Source organism: Lichenostomus cassidix, chromosome 8 (genome assembly GCF_008360975.1).
Source record: "Lichenostomus cassidix isolate B80296 chromosome 8, HeHo_3.0, whole genome shotgun sequence".
NCBI lineage: Eukaryota > Metazoa > Chordata > Aves > Passeriformes > Meliphagidae > Lichenostomus > Lichenostomus cassidix.
The window spans coordinates 16,250,184-16,264,586 of record NC_139489.1 but is presented as its reverse complement, the minus strand read 5'-3'; the positions used below and the strand labels follow the sequence as shown (position 1 = coordinate 16,264,586).

General features: G+C 40.7%; 1 protein-coding gene across 3 annotated transcripts in view; it reads right to left on the bottom strand.

Moving 5' to 3' along the window:
* The window catches only part of FNBP1L (formin binding protein 1 like), a 57,889-nt gene extending 52,991 nt beyond the window's left edge, over nt 1-4,898 (bottom strand). The window contains exon 1 of one of the 3 annotated variants that reach the window (XM_085068097.1): nt 4,585-4,898. In XM_085068097.1, coding sequence (XP_084924223.1) covers nt 4,585-4,608 — 24 coding nt within the window. In that variant the 5' untranslated portion in view covers nt 4,609-4,898. The remainder of the gene's footprint in view (nt 1-4,584) is intronic. The other 2 variants (XM_085068098.1, XM_085068099.1) reach the window with 2 other exon arrangements.
* Between the last annotated feature and the right edge of the window lie 9,505 nt (nt 4,899-14,403).

The following is a 14,403-nucleotide window of genomic DNA, read 5'->3' as shown; positions in this document are numbered from 1 at the left end:
CTGGCCCCAAGGAGCTCACAACAATAGTATCATTAAATCTTCTATAGCCATTTCTTTTTAATCATGAAATCTCAGCACAAAAGCCCTCAGCAAAATTTCTGTTTTAAATATTTATCAAGAGGTGAGAAACAGATGGCTAGACTGGTTCTACAGACTGAAAATGTTCTGACATGGTATTCAAACGCTTTTTCTGCCAACTGCTATTAAGGGGTTCACAGGGGTTGGAACGACAGAACGTGCATCCAAAGTCAAAAAACATCCTTCCTGGTTGTTTTTTTTTTCCTTAAAGACACAGCACAAACTCTTTAATTAATTTCCAAAGAAGCCACTTCAGAGTGCCAATCACACTGTGTCTCCTCTCATTACACCAAGAACTTCATTATCAGCTACACTCCAGTCTCCAAAGCTTAGTAAGCCTTTAGCATCAAAGCAGATGTAATACATATTCAATTTAACAGCACAATAACCCAAAATGACAATAACCAGACATATTTTTTCAATATTCTATGGTAATGCTATTTGTACACTTTACGCCCACCACAAAAAAATCTCCAGATGTACAGAAACATACACACTGAACAGATGCTCATGCTGAGAAGATTCTTAAACATATAATAAACTAACATTTTTATTTCCAAATACTTGAAGTTACTAAACCCCCACCCCCAATTTTAGTTCCATCCATCTACTCTTGCCTTCGATATTGCAGCACAGTTTGACAGAAGTCAGACACGGCACTTTATAAAGCATAAATGGAAGTCTAACCAAAACTTCAACGTGTAAACCCTCTTATGCTCATGAGGTGAACATAAGTGTTCAGTATTTGAAAAAAGCATGAAAATCCCCAAAAAGTTAATTCTGAAAAGTATCTACATCTAAATAAACAGCAACAATTTTCAGTTACTAATGAAGTGCAGCAATGCTACGCCAGGATTGTGTGCCCTCTTTCATCAGATGATTACTGCTTTACAAACGTTACCTACGAAGAAGTTAAATATTAGAGTGAAGAAAATTTGGCACCCAACAGCCAAATTCTCAGAACATGTATTTCAACTGGATTAGAGAAGACAAGACTTCCCAGTTCTCATTACTCTGCTCTAACCCTTAAGAGAATATTATGCAAAGCAGTTCACCAAAGGATCTTAGGTCTTGTGTGGTCATACCATAAGGAATATGCTGCAGAGTGACCACAAAGATATAGACACTGATGAGAATAAAACTATTTGTTGAATACTACTTTCAAATCATAATCAAAATTTTCTATTGTAATAAGAGAGTTAAAAATGGGAGTGTATTTCCCACAGCACAGAAAATGTTGTGGAATGAAACAGTTCTACTCACAGGATGGCTTTTATGATGTGACATTATTGCTATTTTTAACTTACATTATTTCATACAATGCTATCCAAAGAAACACAACAGGGACCATGCTGTTTAGCCAAGATACACTGAAGAGCACCAAGTGCTTTAACCTACTCAAGACATACACGTTTTGTACAACGCACACTCACTTCAGAGAAAATGATGGTGTACTTAAAAAAAAAAACAACCTTACTTGAAAAACAAACAGCTACCAAATTTAAAGAACAAGAAGATACTGGCCAATCAAATAAAATCTTTCCTTTGTCCTGTCCTTGACATAATCATTTAATTAGCATAGGTACTATTTCAATACTCAAATTGCCATATTTAATAATTACCACATAAATACCAGACATGAGTTGCTTTCCTTATCCCCTAACTTTTCTTCTGACTCCTTATTTGTCTCCACATTCATCTATGCCCAGTTTTCACTCTATCCAAAACAGCATACAGTATAAAACTCTAAACCATTTTTTAAAATACATCAGAACTGTGAATCAGCATAAAATATCACAAAGTAACATGAAGAGATACAACTTAAGAAGGCAGAGTTAAGGAGATATTTTAAAAACCTGATACAAAATCATCAAATTAGCAAAGCATGCATACATATTTGCAAATACTCTGAAAAACTATGATCTAGATAACAGTCTTGATCCTGAAAAATTCCACTTTATGAGGTGAAAGCACTAATGAAGGAGAGATTTAGGCCCAATGATGTGCCAGAAAACCTGAGCAGAAGAGTTCTCTGCAGCTGGGGACTGAATGCAGTGACTTCTCGTGCCCCTGCTGCCATCAGCAAGGCCAGAGCAGCTCAGGCTGCCTCCCGAAGCTCCACTGATGCTAACAACAGGAAATGATGAAGGAATAGCTACACTAGAACACAAACATGTCTAAGAGTTTATTTTTATCTTGCGCAGAGCCCTGTCTTTGAAGATCCACAAATACTGCTCCTCCTTATGGTTTTTAACCTAGATTTAAAGTAATTCTTAATGAATTTAATTTTGTGCCAGATCTTAAAGAAGTAATCTTCACTTGCCCAGCACAAATCGTTAAAAGAATTAAAGTTTATTACTTTTTACAGTCAGTAAGATAAGCACCGAATATTCTTCCAACTAAGAAACTAGTCTGATTTATAAACTTAGTAGATTTAAAGTATTAGATTCAACTGAAAAAAACATTTTAAAGGTAATCTGTAATGTAAAAATTTGCATTGTCAAAGTCTAATTTTATAGTTACAAACAGACCATTTCATGCATGATGTTACCTCAGAGTTGCAGATCATCTCCTGACATCAAGGAAAAAATATATTAAATTTTGCTGAAATAAAAGTATTGCAGTAAAAGTTTTAGCTTAAAATTCTGCCATTTTTTTCTTCAAACTAATGCATAAGAATTAGTCACTTAAGAGGAAAAAAATACAGTAAGTCAAAATAAATTTCAGCTTGTTTCATGACACTGTGAGTTAACTTATGCATATTTTTCTTAAACACACGACAAAGACAAGCACTTTCATACAAAACTGAATACAAGGCAGAGTACAAAACCTTCAACTGCCATTTACAAGCTGAACAAAAAATAATACAATTAATAAGCTACAAAAATGAGCAGATATGAGTAAACTAGAACTCTGTTTACTAAAGCAATACATATTTGAGTGCTTCCAGCCAGTGCTCACCCTAAATGCCAACCTCCCCTCTCCTCAAGTGACTCTCACCTGAAGAGAGGCATGAGCTAAACACATTCTTGTGTGGCCAATATAAACCACAGCTTTTACTTATCCCGACTGCCAGTGTTACAACAGGTTTAGATTTCAGGCCTGCTACAGCAGTGCCATCAGTACTTAACAAGTGTACTTTGTCTGAATTCTCATCATGCCTGCAAATCCTAGTTAAGTACACGGTACTATGCAAAACGCTAAAGTAACCCCTAAATACCTTTAAATCAGGCTTCTCCCCGTCGTACACCTGACGCTATTCCATCTCCATTTCGCATAGTCAAACACGAGTCACTCCAGGTGGCTGCAGGAGCTCGGCTGGCACTGCCAGCCCCGCGCCCCACCCTGCAGCGCCGCGCCTCCTCGGGCCCGCCGTGGAGCAGATCTGCGCTCTGCTAGACACTCACAGCCTGTACTACCAAATACTGACAGAGCTATCTAATACAACTAAAAAAAAGCCAACAGGAACAACCTATAATGCTAGGTGCAGATTTAAAGTTCCTGGACCAGACTTCAAGCTGCAATGTTAAGCTTTTTTAATTTTTTTTTTCTCAGCACAAGTGTCTCTGCTTCACAGTCTTTAAAAGCAAATAAACGGAAGGTAGGCGGCATTTAAAGCTGGGACGTTAAACCCTCCTCGGTGCTGCTCTTTTTTATGCCTCAGCTTTCCCACGATCAGTGTTAGCTCCAGCCAGAGCGGCAAGAGCAGGAAAGCTGCTAGAGGAGATCCAACAGCTCAGCACTGCGAGCAGACATCGCTGCGCTCCGCTCCGGCACTCCCCCGGGAGAAGCGCCTTCCCTCATGCCGCCCTCGGCACAGCCACAGAGCCTTCCGAGCGAGCAGGGGAAGCCTTAGGAGAGATCTAACGCGAGACAGACACTGCCCGTCTCGTTGCTGCCAATTTTTCGTATTTAAAACAAATACAATGCAGCGTCAGTCAGTGTTCTGCAGTACTTTCACAGACAAAGCTACATAGTAGCTGCTTCTAATTAGGGCCGGCAGCTGAAAACGCTTTGCTCGTCTGAGCAGCCCGGCGGTTTTCGGGGGAGCAGCAGCTCCGCCGCCGCCCCGAGGCTGCCCGGTGCGGGCCGCTGCCCGAGCCGCGCCGGGACCCCGCCCCGCCCCGAGCCGAGCCGAGCCGAGCCGTGCCGTGCCGTGAGCACGGCGCGGGCCCCGCCGCCCAGCCCCGAGCTGCCCCGGCCGCACACAAAGCGCCGTCCCGCCGTGACCGCGCGGGGGGCGGAGGGCGAGGGGCCGCCCCGGGGAGCGCCATGGCCGCGCAGGCGGCGCGCGCACCCCCGCGCCCCGGACGCGCCGCTCCCGCCCCGCCGCGGCCCCCAGCCCAGCGCCGCCGCCCTCGGCCGCCCTCCGCCGCTCCCGGACCCCCGCCCCGCCCCGGCGCCGAACAAAGCGCAGCGCCTCGGCTCCGGCCGCCCCGCGCCTCCCCGGGCAGACAAGGGAAGGCGGCGAATCTCAGACACAATGAGAGGCGAGCCGGGACTCACCCACAACTCCGTGCCCCAGCTCATGGCTGCTCCGCGGGCAGTGCCGGCTCCGGCAGCGGCGGCAGAGGCGGCGATGAGGCGTCGGGCGGCGGCCGGAGAACGGGGCCCCCCCAGGCGGCGCCGGTGCCCTCGGTCACTGGGGAGAGGCGGCGGCGGCGAGGAACGACGTCGCTCGCAGCTCCAGCTCCGCCTGGCTCGGGAGGGGGAGCCGCGGAGGAGACTGGGAGAGGGGCGGGTCCGGCTGGAGCGGCGGGGCAGGGACGGGAGCGGCCGGCGCTGCCTCGGAGCGCCGAGCGGCCGCGGGGCGAAGGTGTCGCGCCCGGAGAAGCCCCGCGGCCGCCGCGTCGTTACTCATTAACGAGGAGGCGGCGAGGCCCCGCGGCTTCCCGTCCCGCCCGGTGCGAGGCCTGCCGCCTGCCCGAAGCGCTGAGTCACGGCCGGCAGCCGCGGGGTCCCGGCTCGCCCCTCCGCACCGGGAACAGAAACAACGCTTTTTATTGTTTACACCACAGCTCTGTATGGAAATCACAAACTGAGAGGTTAGGAGAGGCGAGGCGGGCAGCTAAGGAAAAAAATCCCATTTTTGATGGAGTCCTTGGATGAATCATATCATTGCCTGTAGCAGGGGGTTTCCTCAGCAACTGGAAAAGGACAGGTGTTCAATCCTTGTCAAAGACTATTTTTCTACCAAAGTGTTATTATAAAGCTACTAATAGGAATCAAATGTTTTGAAAAGCACCTGAATTAAATTCCCCTTTGAGGGCATGCATTTCTTAATTTTCCCCTCACTTCTTGCTTATAAAAATTATTTTTAAGCTGTGATAATTCAATATAATAATAAAATAACAAATACTGCTAAGTCTCTATATCATGAAACAAAAATTACTTAAATAATTTTTTGATTCCCAAGTCACCTTTCAGGTAATGTTCTTTGCATCAGAATTTAGGTTTAGTTCTATTTTCCATATGAAAGGAACATGCAAATTTTTTCAGATTGATATGGAATTGTATTACAAGAATATCAGCATCAGAATATCAAAATAAAAAGTGGTGCTCATGGATGAATGTAACTTCTGGAGCAAAATGTTAAATGTACTTACATTACACAAGAAATGTATTTGGGTCCGTGGGTATCCACAAAATGAGTAAATGTGCCACATGCTGTGTTGACCTCCGTGTATGTTTGAGCAAGGCAGTGGTCATAAACCCTCCACCTTTTAGATTCTGAAGATGAAATTTCACATGTGAGCACAGCTCAGTTGAAGTCAGGCCACACTGATGCAGTAGATTGTATTAATTACTGAAAATATTCAGCATGCAGAACACATTTTGAGGATTCAGGTAATGAAGCAGAAATATTTATTAATAATTGTCATAATTTACTTATATGTTTGAATTCACTCAACTTACATGGCTTTCACTATTAGAAAAAAACAATTTCCATTAAATGCTAGAAAGGACAATCAGCCTTTTGCTTAGCTACCAGCTTGTCACATATCTTTACACAATTCTTAAAACAATATAATCAGATGATATAATGAAATAACATGGGTTCAAAACACTTTTTTTTTCATTTTATATGCTTTTTAATATATGACTTGTAAATTAATACCTATAACTTGCTGCACATGAAATAATTTTAGAAAGAGGCATTTCAACCTTTTGTAATCACTCAGTAATCCATACTCCACTGTGTCCTAACAAAGGTTTATAAATGCATGCAACAATCAGGGCAGCTTTGGTTTTGGATGCCTGGTATGGCACTTTATTTCTTTTTAAAGGGTCACTTTGAGAAACAAATGCACACTGGACCTTTAAACACTAGAGGCAAGAGACCTGATGTGAATTTGAAGTTTGTTGCCAGCTCTTGGAGAGACAGGATTTTTCACTTCCTGATCATTTCAGGAAAATTCAGACTTCCTATTGGTTCTGTCTAGATATCTAAAAATGAACCCTAGAAAAACAACTTTAGAGTTACAATTTTCAACTTTAGAAGCTCCAATAGAATATTGAAAATTAATCTATTGGAAAACTGATCCTAAATTCTAAATCTATGGATCCAGAAGCTTTGGAAATCAGTCACTGAAATTTAAATACTGGTCTTCCATTGCATTAAATATACATCACGAGAGTCACAATGCATTATATTTTCATTTACATTTATGGCTGGTTGATTGATCCATGAACCTTCAGGTTCTTTTACTTAACTCTAATTTAAGAATTAACTAATTACTCCTATTTCTGCAAAATGTGCAAGGCCAACATTCTCAATATGTCAGAATTTGTTTTCAGTTTAGAGAAATGTAACAAAATCAAATGTTTTCCAGTGATTCATAGACATTTTAGGAGAAGGAAACTGCAACCTGTATCACAGCTACATAAACACAATACTTAGCTACTCAGTAACACTTAAAAAGTATCATTGTAGCAGTCAGAGGTTTTCCCAGGACAAGAAGGATTCCTTCTTTCCAGACAGTTCGCCCCAAAAAACACCTTTACAAACCCTAAGGCAAGGCAAGCATCAGGGGCTGGAGGATGTTCCAGAGATTCTGGAACTTCACAGCCTCCAGAACTGATTGAGAGACTGCTCTGAAATACTGTGTAAAATAGCACAGGTGTTACCACAGCAGCCTCTGGGCTATACCTGCCTTTTAAGAGCATATGTGCATGATAAAGAGGAGCAATCAAAAGGTATTACTGAGCAGGCTCTGAAGAAGCCAGCACCAGAACAGGACACTATCATTGCTCCAGAGCACTACTGCAGTCTGGCTGATATTCATCTTCGGAAGCTAACAGTTAGACTTGGGAAGTCAGGCTGATTAGAAGTTGTACACAGTAACACACCGTTTCTGGGACACAACCTAGTGTTTCTGCAGGCATTGTGAGTAAGAAACACTCATTTTATAGAGAATTAGCACAAAATCTGCCTCAAAGAATGCAGAATATTCCAAAAAGTCAAGTGCAAAGCCTGTTTCTTCCCAACACATTTCAGTGGTTTTATTAGTGCTTGAATATGGGCACAACTATTTTCAAGATTGCTTCCTGATTTCTAGTTTGATTTTAACCCACACTTCTTCCTAAAACAAGCATACAATGTATCAGGTACATGTATAGAGATGTGCATTTCACCTTTACTTAAGCAGAAGTCAATTAGTAAAGATCATAGCCCATCACAATAAGCTACACAGGTAATAGATTTGAAGTTAGTTAAGAGACAAAAAGGATTCAGATAAATTATGGCAGAATTTGGAATTCATGAACAATATATTAAGACCATGTGACTGAAACAAATTTTAATTCATTAAAAATAAAACAGAAGTCTTAGTAGCATAATACTTACCACTTCAGCTTAGTGAGAAGTCTGACATCAGTCATTGTTACCCCCTTTTCCTGCTTAAGCACACTCTTGTTTTAGGAGATTCCCATATAAATACTGAGCTATGCTCTCCATCAGTTTAGCAGTTCGGGATGTGAAATGACCAAGCTGCAAGACAAGCAGAAGAGTCTACCACATCTCTGTGGGATATTGCCAGAGATGTTAAAATTAATCATTTAGAATTTTGACACTGTTTCCATTATCAGGGAATGCAGCTGGCCCTAGGCTTAGAAATAATTAAACAAATATTAATTAAACAGATTTTAGTCTTCTAGTCACCTAGATACTTAAAGTCTTCTAGTCACCTAGATCCTTAAAATCATCAGCTAGAGAAGGGGATGCAACTAAAGGGACTCAAGTACATATTAAAGACATATTCAAGTAATTTTTACATGCAGCAAAGGCTTCATGATAAATTGCATTGTTCAAATATCCTTGTAAACCACTAGCTTTTTCTGGCAGATGAGGACAACTTATTTTTAGCTTAGAAAATTTACTTTTATATTTAGCTATTTCCCCCATCATTGACTAATTAATGCAGGCTTTAAAAGAAAACTGCCCAATTCTGCTTTTGGACTGAATCCACATAATTCTAATTATTACAGTAGTTGTGTATTTTGTCAATTCTGTTCACTTTTCAACAGAATCTACTTGAGTTTACAAGGGTACCTAAGGATATTATCTTGGCAGAAAAACAATCTGCATCATTAATTTGGAGTGGCAGAAAAGCTGTCTGGCACTCCCTGTGGGCACACTTTCTACAGACAGAAGCAGCTTAGCTTTCCACTGCCACAAAACTCAGCAGGACCAAACAAATTACTTCCAAATATCTCTGTCTCAGTGTGAGGTGCCATTAATCCTTTTCTCTGCTAGCCAGCAGTCTCTTTGTCATATTAAAATTGGATTTTTACTCCACAAAAAAAGGATGGATTGCAAAAACCATATTATCTCTTTCTGCTTCAAAACCGAAAGAATTTAGCTCCCTCCTTCCTCTACACATGTATTTCCCCATCACCAGCACTCTAAGTGCTCTAATTTTAAAAAATATTGATGTTCATAACACTTCCATGTGGTGAGTGGGTAATCATTACTTCACAGCTCAGGAAATACTTTGAGACAAAAGAATAGGTGTCTTGACACTTCAGCTTGTGCTGAGTTCCCCACAGACTTCCTGTGTCTCCCAGAGGCTGGTTAACCAAAACCAGCAGTATGCAAAGTGCTGGGAGCTGTGCATCTGCTTAGAGACTTTTCCACTTGGTTCCTATTTCAACCATCGGGCAAAATAAACTTACGGTTTTACTCTGAGTACGGATTTATTTTTTATTTAAAGCAGAAAATTACCAGAAAACTATATTAGTTAGACCACACCACTCCTGCTTCAAGGCAGAAGGAAAACTTCATTTATTAGTGCAAACTCAGCCACTGCTTAGAATGACCTAATTCTAATTTTTCCCCCATCTCTGAATTTTTGTGGGAAGAACTGTACCCCTCCACCTTTTCCAGTCCAGTTCCTAATTGAAATGCATTTTCATAGCAAAGAAAGGCTTGTTTCTTTTTATTTCCCCTCTCATCTCTGCAAACAGAAATACATCAACAGTGACTGGATAACAGAACTGAAAGAACAGTACATACACCAGCTATAAATAGGAGGAAAATGAGAACTTCCATCTGCTTTTACGAAATATCCTGTGCTCACTTTTTTTTTGCCTGCACTATAGCCAAGAGCACATCTTTCCACGCTATATGTAGCAGAGAAAATGTGTTGTCAATCAGCATCAACTAGCAATATTATAAGTACAAACAGCCTTATTTCACAGGAATTTACTTTTTTTCCCAGTGAAACAAGACTACCACGTGATAATCCAGCATTTCCTTTTGAAAATATAAACTGTATCCCAACCTGGAGGCTGGGCAATTACAAAATATCAGGGCATGCCCAAAAATCGTTACTTTAAAATATGATTTTCAACTCTCTAATGCTTGCATAGCCTGCTTGAATACTATAAATCCATTTGCTTCCACTGTACATCCCTTCAGCATTTTATCAAAACATAGCCACAAATGCCAGGGTTTTGCTACCTTAATTTCTGTTACCTCCACTTCACCTAACCTATGTTTTCTCCATTCTCCCATCAACCCTTTCCATGCACGTTACTCTAAATCAGAAGAACATCAAGTTGTATGTAGTGTGGCGAGTTAAGCATGGCTGTGGTGAATTCTGATAGTATTTTTTTTTTCTTTACCATATTATCTACAGGCATAAAGATTATTAGCTTTGAAATAACAACCAAAAACTTGAACACTCAGTGCTCTCAGCATCAATAGCAGCTTTCAAGCAATGTATGAATTGATGTACCAATAGTGAAAGATGGAGGCTCTGTCATGGGACTAATTCAAGCTGTAGAAAAATAAATAGTGGATGAATGTGTAGCAAAGGATCAGCACCACCCATTTTCAGACTTGCTAAGCAATATTTTACCATCATCTGACTTTGAATTACAATCAGAAACAGAAATGTACGTGCAGTTGTGCAAAATCTGCCTCAACATCTGAACACGCTCGGTATCCTAGGTTACTGTTCAATCTCCCTAGCGAGTTTGAATTTCCAACTGGCTCACGCATTCTCACCACCAGCGGCTCAGCTGCCCTGCCGGCAGGTTGGGCACAAGCAGCCTTTCGCTAGGCTCGACAGCCGCCTGCCGGCAGGGCCAGCGCCAGCAGCGGGAGGGACACGGCAGGGACACGGCAGGGACAGGGCACGGACACGGCAGGGACACGGCAGGGACACGGCAGGGACACGGCAGGGACACGGCAGGGACAGGGCCAGCAGCGGCACGGACACGGCAGGGACAGGGCACGGACAGGGCACGGACACGGCACGGACACGGCACGGACACGGCACGGACACGGCACGGACACGGCACGGACACGGCACCGAGCCGCTGTGGCTGCTGCTGTTGCTGGCCCAGCCCGCTCAACGCCGTGAGGTACATTAACGGGAAACTGAGAAGTCCAACGACCCCTGGATTGTCCTACCTTCCATGCAAATGCCGGTCTTAACTTCTCTCCCTTAAAGGATCTCATTTCAGTGGCCACTAGTTTAATTTCATGTGTCCTTCCCTTGTTTTACATCTGGGGTGGTTCCTCCTTCGTTCCTGACAAAGTTGATGTCCACATTGCATAATATCACATTTAACTGATGCATGAAAAAATTTCCAAAGGATCACAATCTGTAGGGAAACTCAAAAGTTACTCATATGTCAAAGAAAACTCTTTCCCTCTCCCACTATTAATCACTTTAAAAGAATAGGAATTAGTAAATAAATCAGCAATGGGAATGAAAACGGTGTGCTGTGCATAGGATACCCCACTAAGCAAATCATTTACCTGTCTATATCTCTTTCTCGCATTAATAAAGATAGCTACATCTCAGTCTATATCATTTTTATTTGTTCCAAGTGAGAGTCTGATCAGAGACTAACTGCAAAAATTTTCAAATAATGCCAGAGGAACAAAACCAAAAGTAAAGAGATGAAAGAATTAATGAAATTAATTCTATTTCACTAATTTCTATTAATGAAATAATTTTGGGTTTGTGACACTACACTTGTGAAGTTCTATTTAACTAAATTCAAAGATGAATTGTGTCTAAATGCTTGCTCTTTGGATTTCAAAGGAAGATCAAATCCAACAGGGTAACCAATTGCAGCCTAGTAAGGGACTTTTCCTCCACGTCCCTTTGTACATTTTTTGCTTTGAGACAAGGTTAGATGCAAAGGGAAGAATATACACAATTTATTAAGAATGTTCATTTCCCTCCCTAACACACTCATCTTCTAGTAGCCAAGGCTTTTCCTTTGGATTTACCACTACCTTGGGTATTTTCCTCATGTTCAGATCTCTTCAGCTGACGAACTTCTGAAAATTAAATACACAGAACGTAAAGGTTGAGTTGTGTTGGTACTACCTTTGTGTCCCTGATAGCTAAACCACAAAAAAAAGTTATGTCACTATTTCCTATGTCCTTTTTTCACATTAAAAAACACCCTATTTTCAGCACCGAATCAAAAATTTGGCCAAATTTGAACAATAAATTGCTTCTCTGGTTTGGAATATAGAGACCACTGAGGCAGGTTACAAAAATACATCCCAACACAGATATGTATGAAAACTCTGTTTCAGCATTCAGAATATTTATCCTGTGTCCATAAAGTAAATATGCTCTTGTAACAGAGCCAACACTGGAGATTCCACTTTAAGGAAACATCCAGTTCTCAATCCCTTTTGCACATGAGTAAAGCAAAAACACAGTTAAAGGAATCAATGAAATGTCCTCCCTCCAGGCTTGTCTGGTACTATAGCTCTTCCCACAGGACTGTGTGATTCATGCCCTAGATCCTTCACATCTAGGAAGGGATGCATGCCAGATCATCTTCCTGACAGCAAAGTCTGAAGGGTGATTTTTGCCTCACAACACTCACTAGCACTTTTTAAAAAGGTAAAATAATATTTAAATTTTTTTTACACATTTTGGAAAAGATAACTCACTAACAGTAGTGACATTGAGTTTAGACCCATTTTAACATTCTGCAGACAGGATAAATACTTTTTTCATATTCACTCAAAATCTGTCCCTTTCATTTTAATAAAATGTATCAAGATAAACTAACCATTTTATCCATAACATTTTGTTTAAATTCTTAGAACTTTTTTTAAAGGCATTTCAAGAACTGTAAAGTTTTTGTAGAAATGAAAATATAATTGTTTCCAACATTAGAACATATTGAAAACAAGAACAAGTTATTAATTATGTAAGGGTAATGAGTTTAGTTGCCCAGCAATCCCAGACAACTAAATTAGCACAGGTATAGAAAAGCTAACACCATCAGATAATATGGAAGATATATGTAAGTACATATTTAAGAAGCAACTGTATTTAAATTTTGAATTTTACCTGCTTGAATATTAATTATCTGTGTGTGAAAATTGTACCAGTTAGGTGTTTACATTACAGCAGAATAATTTTTAAAAATTATTCCATTACTCCTTCATGCAGATTTTCTAACATTTTTAGAGTGTGATGTCTTCTTTACTGCAGGCTGGGATGGGGAAGACTTTCAGATTTTGCATTACTAACACTGCCACTGCCCTGATAAATTTACTTCTCTTCCACGGATTACACTGCCTAACTGGGAAAACAAACTATCTGAAACAAAAACAACATTGAATTAGATTTCCAATTCAGCTCTGGCTTTTCACTCTGAGCCAATAGAATGAAACTTGAACACAACATTAATGAAACCAAGTCCTGGTCCATAACCAGCAATCCCAAGTACTGTGCTATTACAAATAAGTGCTTTCATCTGACAATGACTTTTACAAGTCTGCTTGTTTTCCCAATTACTTGCTCTGCAGATGACTCACCCTACCATGAAGATAACATCTTTTTCCTCTACATAGTGCACCACCTTTCAGTCCTGTAGCATGTGAAAGTGTTAACTTCAAAGCACAGTGTAACATTGCCCACACCTAATTAATAATTGTTATCATGCTTTGAAGATGTAAAAGTTTATGATTACTGACTAGTAAGTTTTGAACTAATAGCAAAACTGGACTAATTACTACTGAAATCCATTGAGTGTGGAAATCAGTCAGTTACACTATGCAATACTACTACTCCAATGTTAGTCACCCTGGGTGGGGGCTGAGGGAGAAACCAATTATTTCCTTTAAAACAAGAAAAAAAAATGTCTTAAGTATTACAAAAATTAACCACATTAACATCCAGCCTTAAAATTAGGTGTAATTTTTAGATAGTTTAATATGCCTCTTATAAATCTTCACCCCAGATATATAAGTCATAGTAGCTGCTCACATTTAAAACTCAGGAAAAAACCCAAACTGGTTGTATGATGTATTGTCCATTCTTACCAGAACTTTTGGTTCAAGCTGTGCGATAGAAGTCTTCATGTATTCCTGCAGTTGATGCAAGAACAAATCATGGCCATGAAGAATTAAAAATCAAACATCTCTTTCCCCAACACATGCAGGAGCATCATCTATTACAGATTTTTAAATTGCTGAAGTTTATGCTAGTCTCACCCACACAGGAAAACCCATGTTTACTGGATTTATTCATGACTGACATATGGAATTTGGTGTGCCTGATTGGATTCACTGTCTAATTATTTTGTTGTGAAACCTCCACTCCCCAAGTATGGGCTTCAGTTACATTACAGCACAGTACCACAGAACAGAACAGCGTTCACTTAATCCTTTTCTTTCCAGAAATGCACAGCTCTAGCCCCACATACCCAAGAACTGGGGTAAGTACTTCCAAAGCCATTATCAAACTCTCAGAGTTACTGATTTCTGTAGATATGGTGGCATGGAATCATAAAGAAAAGCACTCATTTATCGGGAAAAAAAGTTCAAAATAAGCA